This window comes from Mustela lutreola, chromosome X, assembly GCF_030435805.1.
Source record: "Mustela lutreola isolate mMusLut2 chromosome X, mMusLut2.pri, whole genome shotgun sequence".
NCBI lineage: Eukaryota > Metazoa > Chordata > Mammalia > Carnivora > Mustelidae > Mustela > Mustela lutreola.
The window spans coordinates 14495028-14514962 of NC_081308.1; the positions used below are offsets into that span (position 1 = coordinate 14495028).

The window sequence follows — 19935 nt, forward strand, 5'->3', positions numbered from 1 at the left end:
AGAAGAGGAAATGTTCTACAGTCTTAGGACCAAATCTTAAGTCTTTTGGTGGGCCTGAGTCCTGGCCTGGAACCTTCAGAAGTATTTTTTTTAGCTTTTTTTCTCCCCCTCATTTTAGGTGAAGCAAGAAGGCTAGAGGGGCTGTAGCTGGCTAGTTTCCCCTCTCCCAGGACAATAAGTAAGGCTCTGGTAAATTTTCCCTTTGAGTGTTGGCCTTTGTTTTACAGAATGTTCTAGGCTTATTTCAAAACAGTTATTTTTCCCTGGTGTTTTTCAAAATGGTTATGTTCCCCTTCTTCCTTAAAAGGGAGACGATTTTTACGGATCTTAACCCTGGGCTTAATTCAAAATTGTTGCTTTTTTTTAAATAAATTAAAAAAAAAAAAAAAAAAAAAACCCTCTTACCGAAAAGGGGAGGAGATCATTCTTGGATCTTCATGTTCAGAACCTGGGGAAGTCCTGAAGTAGAGCCAAGGAAGTGTGGAGGGCCCTCCTAAGACTTGGTCGCGAGGAGTTCTTACTTGCAAGCCTTTGTCAAAATTACCATTTAAGTTTTCTTCCTAGTGTATTGCTCTAGTGCCTCCTGCTCCAGGTAAGCTGTTCTTAGGTGTGATTCTATTTGCCTGTCTCTCCAGATTTCAGGAATTCAATTTGCCTTATGTCCTTAATTATCTGATAACCCTAAAGAAAGTTGATTTTCAATGTGGTGGGGTTTTTTTTGTTTTGTTTTGTTTTTGTTTTTGTTTTTTTGGTTTTTTTTTCTCTTGCTCTAAGGATAGGAGTGTGATAATATTCAAGCACTTTATTTTTTGGGCCGAAACCTGATGCTTTATGTTTTAAAATTGGAAATACCTTGTCCAGCTTAAAAATAATTTGTTCAGCAAGAGACTTTTAACTTCTCTATGAACCATTTGCTTCGCTGAGATGACTCATTCTTAGTTATTTTCATCCCTTTGAATCTTGAATCTGTATATTTTCGAAGTGCTCAGCAAGAACTTTTTTGGAACAAAATATTTGAAAAACTTAAGAGCTTCTTATAGTTCTAGAAAATTGCTAATAACTTCACCCTAAATTAACTGGAATTATTGATTTTCTCCCCCTCGCCTCCCCAGCACTGTTTTTTTTATCAGATAGCTTTTAGAATCCGTGCTAAAGTAGTTTCGGGGATTATTGTCTTTAACCTTCCCTCGTTATTACTTTACCTTACTTACTTGTTTTTGAAAAAGTAACTCAATTTTCTGAGGCATTTGAAATCTCTGGAGACTAAGCACTGTTTAAATTTGAAAAACTAACGAGAATAAATGCCTAACTCTTATGCTGCCAGTGGTTTATTTTCAATTAACCTTGAAGAATGTATTAATTATAAACTGTAGATCTTGGTGACTTTAGCCTAATAGGATTACCTCTAGAATCTGCATGATAAAGGACAATTTGGCTAAAATGTGTTAATTTAAGCAACTGACAAAGTACAGTATATACTTCAAAGCCTTGTAATTTGATTACTTGCTAAAAAATTGCATTTTGGGAACCTTCAGTTCTTATCCTTGGAGAATAGTTGTAACCAACCTTGGGCAATTGAGACATTGTAAATTGCATTAACCTTGCCCCCTTTTTTTAGGTTTCATTTTAAGTTTTATTTTTCTCACTGAATCTACTGTGAGGAATAGTTGTGAAACCAAGAAACAAATCAGCTGAATGGTATTAAGATTATTAGTTGGCAAACTCATGTTTAAGAGATATTTTTCTCTTTTAACTTTCTTAATTGTTTAAAATGAATATATATCTTTGGGAATTAAAGTTTTTCAGGAGTGAGAATTAAAATATTAACTATTATGGGTTTTTTCCTAACATACTAAGTAAATCTTATTTTTAGAAATGATGAGTTCATGCTGTATTGAAAGGATTTGATTGAAAATAATTATTTTTTTGCCATGTAATAATCAATTAGTTGTGGTTTGTTTTAAAGTAAGCTCCAGGGTGCCTGGCTGGTTCAGTTGTTGGAACATGTGACTCTTGATCTCAGGGTCGTGTGTTTGAGACCACCTTGGGTGTTGAGATTACTAAAAAACAAAATCTCAAAAATAAAGGAAGATCCATTCTTCTAGCATGATTTGAATTAGAGGCAGAAACCTTTGCTTAGGCTTTTGCTTACAGACATTTCTTATAAAGAAATAGGGCTCTCGGAGGGCGCCTAGGTGGCTCAGTGGGTTAAGCTGCTGCATTCTGCTCAGGTCATGATCTCAGGTTGCTGGGATCAAGCCCCGCATTGGGCTCTCTGCTCAGCAGGGAGCTTGCTTCCCTTTCTCTCTCTGCCTGCCTCTCTGCCTACTTGTGATCGATCTCTCTTTCTGTCAAATAAATGAATAAAATCTTAAAAAAAGAAAAAAGAAATAAGGCTATCAGGAGGTAATGGAGAAAGAAGAGCAGGTCTTCAGTAGGGGCACTTAATACTGGGTCTTAACAGAAAAGCTTTCATGTGTTCCCATTTCAATGGAGATAGTGGTTCACATTCAGTAAGTAAGATTTAAGTTGAGGCCTCTGTTGGCTGGATATCGACTTGCAATTTCCAGATAAAGAGGGAGCTGGAGTTCCTCTTTTGCGGGGGTGGGGGGGTGATGGTGGGGGGGACAAACATGATCTTGCTACTTTATGCTAACTGGGATGGCAGCTACCCTTACAAAATGTCCCTTCATTCACCACAGCATTCAGGACCACAGTGCCAGGATTGATCATCCATTACCCTCTCTAGGAGAGAGACTCAGGATCACCCCCATGATTCTTGACATCTTCTCTTTCTGTCACCACCAAAAACTCCCTTGCTGCCCATTTTATTACAGAACCCTCATCCCTGTAGTGCTCTGTACATTCTTCAGTTGTGTCAGCCTTCCTACAGACCCCTAGAGCTCCTGAACTGCCATTAGTAATTTTCCCCTCAGCTTCAGTCTTGCCCTACTATCACAGTATAATCATGCTTTCTGCTCCTGGGTGTCTCTGCTGCTGCTAAGCAGATGCCTGAGGCAGCCTGCTCCAGCGCCAGTCTTGGGCTGTGCTACCTCTGCTTGATACCTACTAACCAGTTTGCTTGCCGCTGAGCTCCCGGAGTCCAGTGAGTTCTCCCAGAGCCTTGCCTGTGCTGGCTTCCATCACAGCTGATAGTTTTCAGACTCTTTGCCTGGCTGACTCTATACAGACTGATCTGCATTTCCTTGAGTTAACTTCTGTCAGTACCTTTTTTTTTTTTTTTAAACTTCTTAGCACTTAACTTAAAATTGCAATTCTATATTCATTTAGACTTTTTCACTGATTCTAAAATGTACATTTCCCCTCACGTTTCTGAAATTGAGGCACCTCTTAACACTGGATGCCTTGATCGCTTTCTAAATGGTAAGTAACATAATGGTTTATCTTATAATCAGTTGTGTCTTAGGTTTAATAAAATACTGTATTTTTTTTTTTTTTTTTTTAAGTAGGTTCCTCAGAGTTCAGTGCAGCTTGAACTCACAATCCTGAGATCAAGACCTGAGCTGAGATCATGAGTCAAATAGTTAACTGACTGGGCCCCCCCAGGCATCCCTAAAATATTGTACTTTTAACGATCTGTTTCCTTTAGTTACTTGCAAGTTGCACAAGTACAGGAATTCTGTTTTACTCATCCATAGGGACCAGTATCCAATATAGTACCTGGTATCTAGTAGGCACTGAATAAATAATGCTCAGATGAATATCATTATATATTTGGTCCCCCCTCCCCCTTTAAAGCAGTCTCCACACCAACACGGGACTTAAACTTACAACCCCGAGATCAAGAATCACATCCTGTACTCACTGAGCCAGCCAGGCACCCCTGTCATTCCCTACTTGGGAAGTGATGGCCCGGATAACGTTTGAAGATGAATTAGTCAATATATGCATGTGAATTTTTAATTAGTTTCTGTGTTTCAGTCTTCATCTTTGGAGATTGCTTTATTCTGGAATTGAAGTAAACCTTTAGATGTGTTGTTCTCTCTCTCTTTTTTTTTTTTTTTTTTAAAGATTTTATTTATTTGACACAGAGAGAGCACACAAGCAGGGTAAGTAGCAGGGAGAGGGAGAAGCAGACTCCCCACTGAGCAGGGCACCCAATGAGGGGCTCGATCCCAGGACCCTGGGATCATGACCTGAGGTGAAGGCAGCTGCTTAACTGACTGAGGCACCCAGGTGCCCCTGAGTCCCCTCATTTATGTAATTTGTCCCATTATTGATATGTGTACATCCTTACTTAAGCGTATTTGCTCACCATGTGTGGAAATGAATCCACATAAGCTTTTATTAGGTTTCAGCAGTTATCTTTCCTTAGGAAGAAGAGTGAGGAAGGGACCAAAGGGTGCAGCAGACTTTGAAACTTTGGAACGTGTTGAGTACTCGAACTTACTTTTCCATTTTACTTCATCCTCCAAGGAGTGCAATCACTTGGTGTGCCTTCTTCACTTCTTTTAAGCGAAAGAACAGCCAACAGGCAGCATGAGTGACTTGAGTGCCTTAGGCCAACTTGTTGATAAGGTTCAAGCTCACTCCACCCCTGGAGGGAAGGTGTGGCTCTCCGTCCTTTTCATTTTCCGAATCCTGCTACTTGGGACAGCTGTTGAGTCAGCCTGGGAAGATGAGCAGTTTGCCTTTCGTTGTAATACTCGGCAGCCTGGTTGTGAAAACGTCTGCTATGATAAGTCCTTTCCGATCTCTCATGTGCGCTTCTGGGTCCTGCAGATCATATTTGTGTCCCTCCCCTCACTCTTGTACCTGGCGCACGTATTCCACATGATACGCAAGGAAGAGAAGTTGCAAAAGAGAGGGGAGGAACTCAGAGTCACTCAGAACGATGGTGCCAACATGGACGTGCACTTGCAGGAAGTCGAAATCGAAGTCAAGAAGTTCAAGTGTAGCATTGAAGAACACTGTAAGGTGAAAATGAGAAGGGGCCTGCTGCGAGTCTATACCATTAGTGTCTTCTTCAAGTCTGTTTTTGAGGTGGCCTTCCTGCTGATCCAGTGGTACATCTATGGATTCAGCCTGAATGCGGTTTACACTTGCAAACGAGACCCCTGCCCGCATCAGGTGGACTGCTTCCTCTCTCGCCCCACAGAGAAAAGCATCTTCATTCTCTTCATGCTGGTGGTGTCCTTGGTGTCTCTTGCTCTGAACATCATGGAGTTGTTCTGTGTCTTCTTTAGGGGCTTAAAGGGTCATGTGAAGGATCCAGAGAGTGAGTCTTACCTTGATACATCTGGTCTGCCAAGCCCCTCCACTGACTCTTCATCGGTTGCTCCTCTTTCCTCCATGTCCCTTCCCATCGACAGGGCGGCCTCTGGAAACAGGAGCAGTTCTTCCTGCCGCAGTTACAGTAAACAAGGAAACGAGCAAACCCATGCTAAACAGAAAGCATAGCAAGATCTAATAGGGCTGGGGGGAATCACCCCCTCTGACTTGCACGCACAGCCTTTTGATTTCCCCCATAAGCAGAATTTTGGTGGGGGGCGGGCATGACAAAAGTAGTTACTGGGCAGTAGTCATTGTAGAGCAGCAGCCGTTCTGCAAAGCCAGCAGTTCTGCCCGCAGCAGCCTTCATGACCTAGCGATCTAGACATACGCCTGAAAGCATTATGATTCTGCTCAGCTGTTAAAGAAAAGGAAGGTACGGTGGAGAGTGTACTTTTGTTCCAGAGGAGGTGGTACTCAGCCATGTCAGTTATGAGGCTTAACAGACATAATGGGTTCTTTTGGGACGAGGGGGTCTGGGATAGGAGAGGAGAAACCGGGGATTGATGGAGGAACACAGTTGGTATTTGAAATGGTTGACGCGAAGAATTTACATTCTAAGTAAAAGTTGCTTTAGGTGGTGTATTAGTAAGGACTTTTTCTCTCCCCTATTTCCTGAGAATGGTTCAATGTATATGAAAGTGATAGATATCTGTCATGTATTGGTATAAGCAAATGCAATATAAACTCATAAACATGGGATTTTAAAGTAATGCAGGGATCAGGTTTCATCCTTTCTCATGGATTTCGTGGTGTGGGCCGAATGATGTTTACCTCATTCCAACTGTGAAAGTGAAACACTCTTCCCTCCCCAAAGTGCCCCCTCTTTACCCAGTTTAGTTTATTACGGATACTGGTACTATTCACTGTGATTTTTTTTTTTTTTTTTCTTTTATAGAAAGGTGTCAGGGATGATGTCCTTGTTTTGAAATGTAATGACTGATACTTGCATGATAAACTTTTAGTTGTGTAAACAGCACTCAGTGTGAGAAACTTAAAAAGGAATGCGTAGAGCTGGACTATTAAATGTGTATCTTACATGAATTTTACAGTAACTGATAGTTCTTGGCTTTATTTTACTTAATAAACCACGTAATAAGCATTATTTTAGAACTCATATTCTGTTCATGAGTTTTGGGGAGGCAGTCTTTTGGATGGCCAGTGTTTATGATGTTTGTACTAAGATTTTATTTGGAATGCAAGAAAGGTTGAAAAAGGTTTGAGTCTTACCTATGTAACTAATGTGTTGGAAATATATACTAAAGAAATCTGTTTATTCAAATGACTTTTCTAAAACAGATGGTGAAAATGCTGAGCTTTATACTTTGTTCTTGCACGACAGCTACATAAACAGTTCTGTACACTAAATGGTTTAACATTTCACATTAGACTAATGTCATGTTAAGTTTTATTAAATGCAAATGTAGACCTTGTCCATCATATATTCTCGAGAATGTTCTTTATCTAATAAAATTTTAAGAGCGCAACCTGCTTGTTTGCCTCCTCAGAGTTTCTAGCTGCATTCATCTTTCCTAGTCTTTTTTTTTTTTTTTTTTAAGATTTTATTTATTTATCTGACAGAGATCACAAGTAGGCAGAGAGAGAGGAGGAAGCAGGCTCCCCGCTGAGCAGAGAGCCCGATGCAGGGCTTGATCCCAGGACCCCGGGACCATGACCTGAGCCGAAGGCAGAGGCTTCAACCCACTGAGCCACCCAGGTGCCCCTTTCCTAGTCTTTTGAACTCTTCTTTGATACATTTTAATCTAAGCAGAATCTACTAGAGTTTTAGAAATGGAATTGCATTGATTCCATTACAGAAGGTTTTAGTATTAGTATCTTTAATCATATATAGCAGGATTACAGAACTCCCACTACTTAGATGTGCAAGAAATGTAGCTTCTTTTTTTTTCTTTTAAGTGATTGATCTACTCTTCCTCAGAAGCTTCTTCCCACCCCACCGGGTGGAAGGAAGGGGAGAGTACGGGCACACCCGAGATGTTAACCCTGCCAATGAACAGCATCTTGCTCTGACAGTTCAGTCTCATTTGTAGAACCCAGTCTCTTGGCTCATTAAAGAGTCTTTCAGATTTCCTTTTCACAAACTGTTCCATGAGGAATAAACAGTTTTTTTTACTAATGGGATGTGTGTTTCTTTGGGGCACTGTGAAACCTCTGAAATCTTGGATTGGACACTTCCTGTTTCACATTGATTTTCACATATTGCTTGCTTGATTTTGTTAAAATTTTTATCTTGAGGGGCACCTAGGTGGCTCAGTGGGTTGGGCCTCTGCTTTTGGCTCTGGTCGTGGTCTCGGTCCTGGGATCAAGCCCCACATCTGTCTCTCTGCTCAGCGGGGAGCCTGCTTCCCTCCTCCCCCAACCCGCCGCCTGCCTCTGTGCCAACATGTGATCTCTTTCTGTGTGTGTGTGTGTGTGTGTGTGTGTAAGATGGATAAATAAAATCTTTTTAAAAATTTGAAAAAAAATAAAATTTGTATCTTGATAATTACAGATTTACATGCAATGGTAAGAAATAATAGATTCCATGTATCTTTTTTTTTTTTTTTTAAGATTTTTATTTATTTATTTGACAGACAGAGTTCACAAGTAGGTAGAGAGGCAGGCAGAGAGAGAGAGGAGGAAGCAGGCTCCCCGCTGAGCAGAGAGCCCGATGCGGGGCTCCATCCCAGGACTCTGGGATCATGACCTGAGCCGAAGGCAGAGGCTTTAACCCACTGAGCCACCCAGGCGCCCCTAGATTCCATATATCTTTCAATTAATTGCTACTAATAGTATCCTCTTGCATAATTATAGTAGAATATTATAACCAGAAAACTGACATTGATATAATCCATTGGCCTTATTCATATTTCACCAGTTTTACATGCACTCATATATACATACATGTGCACACACATATATGGTTTTTATCACTGGTGTAGATTCACGGGACCACCACAGTCAAGGTACAGAACAATTTTATGACAAGGCTCCCTTGTGCTGTTGATAGCCACAGTTGCACTCCTCCATTCCCCTCTCCCTAACTCTTTGCAACCACTGATCTGTTCATCTCTATAATTTTGTCTTTTCTTTTTTTTTTTTTTTCTTTTTTCTTTTTTTTTTTTTTTTTTAAAGATTTTATTTATTTGTCAGAGACAGAGGGAGAGAGAGTGCTCGAGCACAGGCAGACAGAGAGGCAGGCAGAGGCAGAGGGAGAAGCAGGCTCCCTGCTGAGCAAGGAGCCCGATGTGGGACTCGATCCCAGGACCCTGGGATCATGACCTGAGCCGAAGGCAGCTGCTTAACCAACTGAGCCACCCAGGCGTCCCTATAATTTTGTCTTTTCAAGGATACTATTTAAATGGAAATGGTTCAGTGTATAACCTTTTGAGATTGGCTTTTTTCTCAGGAAAACTCCCTTGAGACTCATCTAAGTTTTAGCATGAACCAATAGGTTTTTTTTTTTTTTTTTTTTTTAATTGCTGAGTAGTAGTCCATAGTATGGAGGTACCTCTGCTTATTCACCTGTTGAAGGACCTTTAGTTTGTTTCCAGGCTTGGTTATTACAAATAAAGCTGTATGAACATTTGTGTACAGATTTTTTTGTGAACAAAAGTTTTCATTTCCCTGTGATAAATGCTCCAGAGTATAACTGCTGAGTTGTAAGTGAATATATCGTTTTCTAAGAAACTGTCATGTTATTTTTCTAGAGTGATTCACATTCCCATCAACAATGTATGAGTGATCTCATTCCTCCCCATGCTCACCAGTATTTGGTATTATCACTGTTTTTTATTTTAGCCATTCTAATAGGTGTGTGGATGATCTCATTGTGGTTTAAATTTGCATTTTCCTAATGGCTAGTAATGTTGAGCATCTTTCCATGTGCTTAATTGGGATCTGTGTATCTTCTTCAGTGAGATACCTGTTTCTTCTATCCGTTTTCTAATTGGATTCTTTGTTATGTACCATTGAGTTCAAAGAGTTAAAAAAGTATATGTATTTATATTCTGGGTTAAAATCCTTTGTGGGATATGCTTGAAAATATTTTCTCCCTGCTAATAGCTTTTTCATCACTTAATAAGGTTTTCCACAGCAAATTATTTTAATCTTGTTAAGGTCATCTATCAGTTTTTCCTTTTACGGATTATGTTTTTGTGGTAAGTCTAAGAACTTTTTGTCTAGTCCTGTATCCTAAAGATTTTCTTCTTTGTTTTCTAAACGTTTTATAGGTTTACATTTAAGTAAGTGTAAGTCCGTGTTCCATTTTGAGTTAATTGTTGTATAAGTCGTGAGATTTTAGGTTGAGGCATTTCCCTTCTCGTCTTGTCTCTTTACTTTCTTGGCTATGGAGTCCAATTGCTGTCGCACCCCCTTTTGTGGAAAAATGTCTTCTTCCTTAATCGAATTGCTTTTGCAGGCAAAATCAGTTACTATATCTGTGTGGCCCTATTGATTTCTGTGTTTATCCCTCTGCCAGTATCACACTGTCTCAATAACCATTCTGTAGCTCTGTACTAAACCTTAACGTCAGGTATAGTGATTCCTCTCACTTTATTCTGCTTTTTCAAAGTTTCTTTAGCAATTCCAGGTCATGTGCCTTTTCGTTTTCATTTTAGAATAAATTTGCCTATATCTACAAAACACTTGCTGGGATTTTTGATAGGAATTGCATCAAAGCCATATATCAGTTTGGGGAAAATTGGCATCTTGTTGCATTTTCTAATACACGAGTATAGTATGTTTCTCAATTTACTTAGGCTTTCTTCAGTTTTTTTCATTAACATTTTGTAATTTATAGGATACAGATCCTATATATATTGCATTAAGTTTATGTGAGACGATTTCATTCCCTTGGAGTAACTTTTTAAAAGATATTTATCTATTTACTTATTTTAAAGATTTGTTTAGTAATTTGACAGACACAGCGAGAGAGGGAACACAAGCAGGTGGAGTGAGAAAGGGAGAAGCAGGCTTCCCGCTGAGCAGGGAGCCCAATGCGGGGCTCGAACCTAGGACCCTAGGATCATGACCTGAGCCAAAGGCAGACACTTAATGACTGAGCCACCCAGGCGCTCCTTTTTATTTTAGAGACAGGGAGAGAGAGTGCGTGAGCAAATGCAGTGGGAGGAGCAGAGGGAGAGAGACAAGCAGACTCCGTGCTGAGCATGCAGCCCCATGAAGATCAGTTCCACGACCCCGAGATCACAACCTCAAGCTGAAGTCAAGAGTCTGATGCTTAATGGACTGAGCCTCCCAGGCACCCCTTTCCTTGAAGTAATTGTAAATGATGTTTTGCTTTTAACTTCTGTGTCCCATTTTTGTTGTTTGCATATAGAAATGTGATTGGGTACCTGGGTGGCACAGTCCCTTAAGCCACTGACTCTTGGTTTTGGCTCAGGTCATGATCTCAGGGTCTTGGGATCGAGGCCCCCATTAGGCTCTGTGCTCAGCGCAGCGTCTGCTTGAGATTCTCTCTCTCCCTCTCACTCAGCCCCTCCTGCTCATGATGTTTGTGTGTTTCTCTCTCTAAAATAAGTAAATAAATCTTAAAAGAAATGTGATTGATTTTTGTGCCTCGATCTTGTATTCTGCAGTCTTGCTAAACTTAATAATTCTAGGAGGTTTTAGTGGATTCTTAGGATTTTTTTTGTGTAGATGATCATGTCATCTGCAAATAGTGTCAGTTTATTCTTTTGTTTACAATCTGTATGCTTTTTATTTATTTTTCTTGGCTTATTACTCTGATTAGAACTTCCGATATTATGTTCAATAATAGTGATAAGAGCAGACATTTCTTTCGTGTTCCTGATCTTTGGGAAAAGGAAAAAGCATTTGGTCTTTCACATTAAATATGTTAGCTATAGGGTTTTGTGGATGATATTTATAAAGCTGAGAAACTTACCTTCTATTTCTAGTTTGCCAGAGTTTTTTTTTCTTAATCATAAACTGGTATTTGATTTTGTCATTCTTTTATTGTATTTGTTGATACGATCATATGATTTTTCTTCTTTATCTGTTGACATGGTTTTCTTTCTTTCTTTCTTTTTTTAAGATTTTAATTATTTGTTTGACACAGAGGGAGAGAAAGACCAAGAGCAAGCACAAGCAAGGGGAGCAACAGGCAGAGAGAGAGAGGGGGAAGCAGGCCCAGCACTGAGCAGGGAGCCCGATGCGGGACTTGATCCCAGGACCCCGGGGTCATGACCTGAGCTAAAGGCAAACGCTTAACTAACTGAGGCACCCAGGCATCCCTGTCATGGTTTTCAAATGTTGAATCAGCCTTGCATATCTAGAATAAATCCAACTGGTCATGGTGTACAGTTCTTTTAATACATCACTGAATTTGAAATGCTAGTATATTGTTGAAGATTTTTGTACGTGAGTTCATAAGAGTTGTTGGTCTATACTTTATTTTTTTGTGCTTTGTCAGGTTTTGATATCATTGTGTTGGTAGCCTCATAGAATGAGTTGGGAAGTATTTCCTCCTCTTCTAATTTCTGGAAGAGATTGTGTAAAATGGACATTAATTCTCCCTTAAATGTTTGGTAGAATTCTCTAGTGAAATCATCTGAGCCTGAAGATTTTTTTTATTGGGAATTTAAAATTACAAATTTAACAAATACAACTACTTAAATTGTTTATTTCATCTTGGTTATGTATGGTAGTTTGTGGTTTTCCAGGAATTGGCCTCTTCCTTAAGTTGTGAAATTTAGGAGTGTGAAGTTTGTGGTAATGGCCATGGGATTTTAGGGATCTCTCCCCTGTTTTGTTCCTGATATTGATGTTTTTATCTTTTCTTTAGCAGTCTTGCCAGAAGTTTATCAATTTTTGTGATCTTTTAGCAGGACCAGTTTTAGCTTCATTGATTTTATTTTTAAAATTTTTAAATAATTTTGTTTTTTGGTTTTTTTTCCTGTTTGAGAGTTCACTGATTTCTGCTTTTATCTTTGTTACCTTCTTGTTTTGGGCTCATTTCTTTTTTTGGTATTGAGGTAAGACTTTATATTACTGATTTGAGGCCTTTCTCTTTTCTAATGTGTGCATTTAGTGCTATAAATTTCTTTGTTAGTATTGCTTTAGCTGCATCACACATATTTTGATTTAATGTGTATTCATTGAGTCCTGTGTAATTAAAATTTCCTTTGAGACTATCTCTTTGTATTATGGCTACTTTGAAATTCTTGTCAAATAATTCTACCATCTCTGTGTTAGCATCTTTTGATTGTCTTTTCTCATTCATGTTGATGTTTTCCTAGTTCTTAGTATGATTGATTTTCTGTAGAAACCCAGACATTTTGGATATTATGTCATTAGACTCTCTATCTTATTTAATCTTCTGTTTTATCTGGTCCTTTATGACAGTGCCCTGCAAGGTAGAGGGCACGGATGGGGATGGTAGTTGAGTTTCCTCTTTCAGCCTGCACTCATACCTATTGGGGAGGGGCTCCTTGTTACTGATGTGAATGGGAGTTTGGCTTCTTATGTACCCTTCACTGGCACTACCCTGGCAGGGGGTTGGGCATGCTTCCCACTTCGCCCTTACTGATGTGAGTGAAGCCATTGTTTCATCTAGCTAGAGTAGGGTGGTTGGTTATTGTCTAAATGTTTTCTGTCATCCTAGGCTGCTCTTTGCCTGATCCTTTAGCTTGAGAGAGCAGGCTTTTATTAGGGCTATTTTTAATCACTGCCCATGGGTGTTTCTGGGTTGCTTGTTGAAGTAGTTTTATTAAGATTGCTTTAAAATCCTTGTCAGATAATTCGAACATCTGATTCATCTCTGTGGTGATGTGTCTTGTTTTTTCTCATTCAAGTTGTGACTTTCATGGTCCTTGGTTGTGGTAAGTGATCTATAGATTTTTATTGTATCCTGGTCGGTTTGGATATTACGACACTCTGGACTCTTTATTATTTTGTTTTGTTCAGCAGGCAGCCTCCCTGTTGGGTGGTAGCCTGATGGCTGACTAGGTGTGTTCAGCTTCCTGCTTGGGTGCCCCCCCCCACACATTGTTCTTACTCCTACTGCCTCCTTGCAGAAGGGTAGGGTGGATGTTCACCTCCTCATCTGACAGCTTCCCAGAGAAAAGTGGACCGGTGATTCATGCTGCCTTATTGCTTCTGCTCCATCTTGCCGACACTGCTGTGCCAGAAGGGCCAGAGTTCTGTTGCCTGCTTCTGCCTGGAGGGAGATGGGAGATCAGCTCTAGACCGGACTTGCCAATATGACCAGGCAGGGAATGGGAGCTGTGCCCGCTTCTGCCAGACAGGGGTGGAAGATTAGTGCCCTGGCGCCTGCTTCCTTGGAGGTGTGTGTGTGTGTGTGTGTGTGAGAGAGAGAGAGAGAGAAAGAAAGTAAAGTGTCTATCTGCTCAGCCCCTGAAACCTCAGTGGGATGGTAGTGCAGTTTTTCCATTGATGTTTGCCTGGAGTAGGGCTAGTGTTGCCCAGAAGATTTTTTCTTGTTAGCCCATCCTTTTCCTGATCTGTCGGCTATGAGAACAGACTTTTCTTAGCACCTCTTTATGTTTGCCTCCTGTCGGTTCTAGGTTGGAGACTTCTCCAGTATTCTTTTGGAGATACATAGGAAACAGTGGGGAAACCCTGGGAACTCACTGCCACCATGTTCTTCAAGTCCTGACTGCCTTGTCTTCCTATGCTTGGTGTAGGGATTTTTAGTTTCAAGAGGAAGGACCTGTGAGAAGTGGGTCTACTCCATCTTTACCAAAACTAGAAGTCTCCACATGTGTGTGAAAATTCTGTAAATACCGGTTTATATGATAACATCAGTTTGTTCTTGAAATCAACCATGTATTAGGTGCTGTGACTGGCCCTGGGGAATATAGATGGGACTGAGATGTCATCCTTAACTTCAGAGACCTCACCATTTTGAAGAGTTTAAAGACCTGTGAAAATAGATTTTAATTTGCCTCATGACACTGAGGTAGAAAACACAATTCTTTATTTTAGAAATGAAACTAAATCTAGCTCATACCTTGTGGCATTGGAGCTCCTTTGCTTCCCATTGACTGACATAAGCCTGTTCTGGTTTATGAAGTGCCAGCCAAATGGGAAGAGTCCTAATCCTTAAGTGCCTTGTTGTTCTCATGGTTACCATTGCTTGTTGCTCTGGTTACCATTAAACCTTTTGCCAGGCACTACCCTATAGTGGGCATTGTTTCCCTGGCCCCAGCTCTCCAGGCTATGGTGCTTAGTGATCAGACTGGAGGAACCTAGCCAAGTGACACCACTGTCCGAAGTCCTGGACAGCCCTCTGCCTCATGCAGAAGCCCCAGCCCCATGATCCTCCCAGTCTCAGAGGACCCTCCGGTCCTGGAGGAACTTCAGCTCTCCTTGACATTAGCCTGTTGGATGGGAAGTTCGGCTCTACGGCCTTTGTGAGTCCGAGCTTTATAATAATAAGGACTGTTAATTCTCCCTAGGGACAGGAGAAGACACCCCCTCCCCTCACCCCCAGGAGCAAACCCCATGTTCTCTGAGTTCCTTTGGAAACATGCTTGGGTGATTTGGGAATGCCGAAAGTAGAGCATTTTGAACTTTCTCCCTGATGATAGTAATAATAGTAATAACATTTAGTTCATGTGCAGTTCTGAGCATTTTACTTGTATCCTCTTATTCAGTCCTAATAGTAACCTCAGGAATAAGTGACATTAGATACAATTTTCAGAAAAGAAAATTGAGGCACTGAGAAGTTTAACTCGTCAAAGGTCTCTTACCTCCTAGGTGGTAGAGCCGTGATTTGAATTCAGGCAGTTTGGCTCTAGATCTGAAGTTCTTACCCTTCTTCTGGATGTGTGACAACCTTTGAGTTTCACTTTGCTTTTATTATCATTTATTTGAAACCAAGATTGTGTCTGAAAGAAGTGCTTCTGGGTTTCTAAAAGGTATCAATTAAGTAATTTTATGTAATTAAAGACTTTCTAATTAGAAACACTCTGTTTCCTTTCTTATGAAACCATATAGATCTGGCAATGAGAATACGAAAAATAACCAGTACATATCTTGTATTTTAAATTGTTTGGAACATAGCCCTCTAATAATCAGATTTTTAGCTTTGTTTCAGAAAGTAAGAAGTAATGATTTTGTTAGAAATCTCTGCATTTTCTTAGGTTGTTTAGAGTTCAAGATAAAATTTAGCCAGATTATATTGTATTATATACACCTATTATTTGTCACATTTATATACATTTATGATATTTTCTATTGCTTTAGGTGCCTTTTTTTTTCAACTACAGCTAGTAGAACAAATAGAAGGATGTGATTAACAAGTTATTATATTAATATCCATGCCATTAGATTTAAATTCTTTTGGGGCTTATTATGAAGTACTTAAAATGTAATCAAGTTTTTCTTTTCAGGAGTGATTCATGCTGCCGTTTACCATGCTTCTTCAGGGAAAATTTAAATTTTCTCATTTAAAATGTGGAGTCAAGTTTCATTTACATATTCTGTGTACTAGGTAGTATAACAGTTTGTTCTATTCCTTATAAACACAGCATTAAATATAAAATTTGTCATGTTTTGTTAGAGAATAATGTATAGTTTCTCTTAATTCATTGACTTGCATTTTTCATGTCATTGCTGTTTAAATTTCCATAGGCACTTACCCACTATGTGATTTATCTGAAGCAGATCTTTCAAATTCATATTGGTTTATTATCAGTGCCATTTAAATACATTCTTTGTTGATGTATAAAGGGATCTTTGTTAGTTGTAGCTCAAGAGAAACCACACAAGCGAGCTTTAGAACTTAAAGTTAATTAATTAAGCAGACATTTGTTAAAGCACCCGTGGTAGTGATTTCTGTTGGATGTTTGGGATAAAGAACAAAAAGGTCGTGGCTCATGATTGTGGAGAGCCCACATTCTGGAAGAAAAAGGCTCATGACAGCATAGTGGTTAGAATGGGTTCTCTGCCCTTGAGGAGTTCATAGATTGACAGAGCATGAAAACATCAAGAAACAAATAGGTCACTCATTTCAAAACTCAGGTGGTTGGTCTTTTTAACAAGATACTCTTTCAGTCTTTATTGTCTGTGATGTTTTTATTTTTTTTTAAAAGACCTTATTTGTTTGACAGAGACATAGTGAGAGGGGGGACACAAGCAGGAGGAATGGGAGAGGGAGAAACAGGCTTCCCACCAAGCAAGGAAGCCCAATGCAGGGCTCAATCCCAGGACCCTGGGATCGTGACCTGAGGTGAAAGCAGAGGCTTAATGACTGAGCTACCCAGGCACCCCCTGTGATGTTTTTAGTTAAAATTTACATATCTCTAGTCTCTGTGTGTCCCTGGCTGCATTTCTTCTTGGTCTCTATAAGATCCTTAAGAGGTACTTAGAGCAGCTAAAGTGCCTAACTCATTTAGCCTACCTTTTTGGAGTGTCTTCTGCTAGGTCTTAGGTCATAGAGTTACATTAAAGGCCTAGGCTTATGGATCTTACAGCCTGAGGTGGGAAGGGAGATTGAATGGCAAACCCCAGATTCCCATGTAGGTATGGTAAGATCCCAGTTGGAGGTATGGATAGGGTGCTAGGGACCACAAAAAAGGAACATAAAAAATAATCTGGGGGATCTTGGAGTGCTTCCCAAAGAAGGGTTTTAAAGAAAAAAGAAGAATTAACCAGAAGAAGCAGGGGTGGCTTCTTGTGATTTAATTACCAGCTAAAAACAAGTTACCTGCCTGGGTACTCCCTTACCCAAATGAATACTCTATTTGAGTTGTTGTGTTTTTGTTTAGCACGATACCTGTCACTGGGTAGGAGCTTGAAAACTGTTGATTGAATGAATGAAGAAAGGATGAATGTTGGGGGCAGAGTGTAAACAAGTATGTGTGAAGTTTCAATTGAGAAACTGCAAATAATTAGGTGTGACAGGAGCAGGATTTTTGTTGTTGTAGTTGTTGTTTGGGGTGTTGTTGTTGTTTTTAAGTTTTTTAGGAGATGGTGCGTGTAATTAACACCTTTTACTGGAAGCCTTGCAAAGCTACTGGGCTGCGTGGTATGTAATACATCTTTCTTTTCCCCAGTCCCACAATTGACAGCAGAGTATGTACGAAATATCCATTATGTGCAAACTGATGACCTCACTGAGGTCTTTGGAGAATATTCCTGCAAGAGGATTTCAACTAGAATGCCTCAGTGATATTCTTGACATCAAATAACCAGCCACACAAGGATTTTGTTCAGAGTATATAGTGTTTCTTGGCTGATTCTCTCAAAAGTCTCTGCTTGAGACTTCTATTGCACAGTTGTTGCAAAGGCATGGCCACTTCTGGGATTTTTGTCCTCTCCTTCTCTTCTGCCTTAGCTCTCAAGGTGGCTTGTTTGAGGTCATTCGGTTTCCTTTATGATGGTGGTGAACAGTTCCATGCTTATACAACGAGATGGTACAGTTCGCTCCTGGGGACATTTTTGTTACGTAGCTATCATAATGTAAGATAAAGGGCTGGGTACTTGGATATAAGGGTTAACCAGACTTGCTCTTTCAAAAATATTTAGGCTGTTTTATGTTTGATAGTCATCTCTTTCTATGGTAAGAGAAAGTGAATCTGGCATTCTCTAGTTTTCTGCACAATGCGTAAAAGATAAAATAAGTTTTAACTAAACTAGATACTTTGAAAATAAGTTTTTAAGAAAGAAACTGTTGCTTACCTATGTTGAATGTAATTTTCAGTTTTCTACATGGATATGGTTACTGCAAAAGTAATGACTTCGAACTTGTTTCAGATTTTAGTTGTACCATTTTGGTCTGCATGTGTGTGAATGTGTCGGAATGTATGAACAGGAGGTCCCTAGAGGTAATCCAGTTCAGTTGTCTGAACAGAGAGCTTCTGAGTTTGTCTTACTCTCTCTGTCAGTCTTTCACATTTTGGCAACATCGTAGTAAGCTGGAGGACCTTACACCTTAGTGGCCTAAAGGTATTATATGGAACATAGTTTCTGTTGCTTTTGAACGTTGGAGTTTCCTTAAGCATGTTTCTGTCCTAAACCCCAGGCATATTTCTCATGAGTTGGAAGAAAACATGGTGTTTTGACTTTCTTCACCAGTTCTCAGTATTCTCATTTTTCTTCTTTCATAGGCAGACTTAAAAGTAGGGCCAGGGATGCCTGGGTGGCTCAGTCAGGTAAGCGGCTGCATTCAGCTTAGGTTGTGATCCGAGGGTCCTGGGATCAAGCCCTACTTTGGGCTCTCTGCTCGGCGGTGAGCCTGCTTCTCTCCCTCCCTATGCCTGCTGCTGCTTCTTCTGCTTGTGCTGTCAAATAAATAAATAAAATCTTAAAAAAAAAAAAAGTAGGGCCAAAAATCAAGAATTATAGATTTTATATTGTGTATTTATGATGTATGATTTATCAGCTTATTGATGAATAAGAGCAAAATAGAATCAAACATTCTTAGGCAGTGGTTTTATAATCACTTTAGCAGTAATGTTTCTGACTAGAGCAGAAGATATGAGTATGTACTCATGGGTCTGGTTTTTGTTAGCACTCCCAGGAAGCAGTGAGCTACTATACCCTGTAGTAGCTCTGCTATTGTTAGCATTCTGTACATTGTTTACTCACCAGTGTCTGCAAAACGTAAGTATGCTGACTTTATTGGTACCTACACAATTTTCTGGAAAAAAATGGCCCTGAGAAAGCTAGGCACAATCATTCGTTCCTTCAGTAAAGAAATCTGTATGTAGCAAGTGCTCCATCACTTGTAAAACAAGATAGTAGATTTTTGTCTTCATTTGAACTGTATTTTTTTTATGTTGACTATTAGTCCATTTTAGTTAATAGACCTATTTCCCACCTTGTCATTGTACCTGGATCTTTATATATTTAACAGAGGTAATATTTGTGGAATACCTGGTGATGTATCTTGGGCCGGTAAATTGGGTTTTTTTCTTTCGACTTTTTCTTCTATCTTGGTTCCAGGTTAGAGAGTAGGGTTAATGCCTCTTTGGAGGGGAAATTACTCTTAAAAGAGTAATTAGGAGACTTAAAAGAGAGATGAAAAGCAGTCCTTCCAGGTGCCAAAGGGGTGTGAGCAGAAGAGGCTGAGGTGGGGCAGGCAAGTCTTGACATTCTCTCCCCTTGACTCCCATTTCCTCAGGGAACTAAAATTCTGGATTTAGGGAGACCGTAGGTTGAGGGTGAATAAAGCCACAAGTGAAGGAAGCTTATACCCCATTCCCCTTATGGAACTGATGGAAATTGCCTTGCAAAGTTGCCTCATCACAATAGAAGCAGCAGCAGCAGAGTTAAAATGTGGCATGCTGTGGTTAGGTGGAGAGAAGATTCCTGGGTCTCTCTTCAGCTTGTGATTGGCCTCTAAGGAATCTCAAAGTCACTGCACACTCCAGGTATCTGGGTTGAGAGCCAGTGAAACTATCAGTGGGGATGCTGTGTTGAGGGGCAAGCTGATAACACTGTGGTTGATAACCAGGTTGTCGTTATAAATGAAATTGAGGAGTCTGGATGTCTTCACCGATTAAAACTGAGAAGGAGCCAAACAACCAGGCCAGACACCCGGGCTATAAGCCAAAAGCACATACCTGAGTCCACAGTCTCCCTGGAGTCCAACGGCAATATCAAGCCAGTGTTCTGGGGTCCAGGCCTACAGGGAACCTTGTCTTGGAGACCAGA

The 19935-nt window shown here is 40.0% G+C and overlaps 2 protein-coding genes across 5 annotated transcripts in view; both read left to right on the plus strand.

Annotated features, from left to right (window-relative positions):
• Positions 1–19935, plus strand: part of CDKL5 (cyclin dependent kinase like 5) — a 204616-nt gene that overhangs the window by 105820 nt on the left and 78861 nt on the right. The window contains exon 1 of one of the 4 annotated variants that reach the window (XM_059156571.1): positions 14511–14687. The exons of 2 other annotated variants lie outside the window; for them this stretch is intronic. In XM_059156571.1, the coding sequence (XP_059012554.1) occupies positions 14571–14687 (117 nt within the window). In that variant the 5' untranslated portion in view covers positions 14511–14570. Of the gene's footprint in view, positions 1–14510; positions 14688–19935 lie in introns of those variants that run through there. One more of the 4 variants, XM_059156574.1, reaches the window with a different exon arrangement.
• Positions 392–6778, plus strand: LOC131820814 (gap junction alpha-1 protein-like). Its single transcript, XM_059156576.1, has 2 exons — positions 392–592; positions 4337–6778. The coding sequence occupies exon 2, from the start codon at positions 4501–4503 to the stop codon at positions 5419–5421; it is 921 nt and encodes a 306-aa protein (XP_059012559.1). The 5' UTR covers positions 392–592; positions 4337–4500; the 3' UTR covers positions 5422–6778.

What these genes read in the sequence shown, in the direction of transcription:
- LOC131820814 (XM_059156576.1), top strand. Translation starts at nt 4,501, where the DNA reads ATGAGTGACTTGAGTGCCTTAGGCCAACTTGTTGATAAGGTTCAAGCT.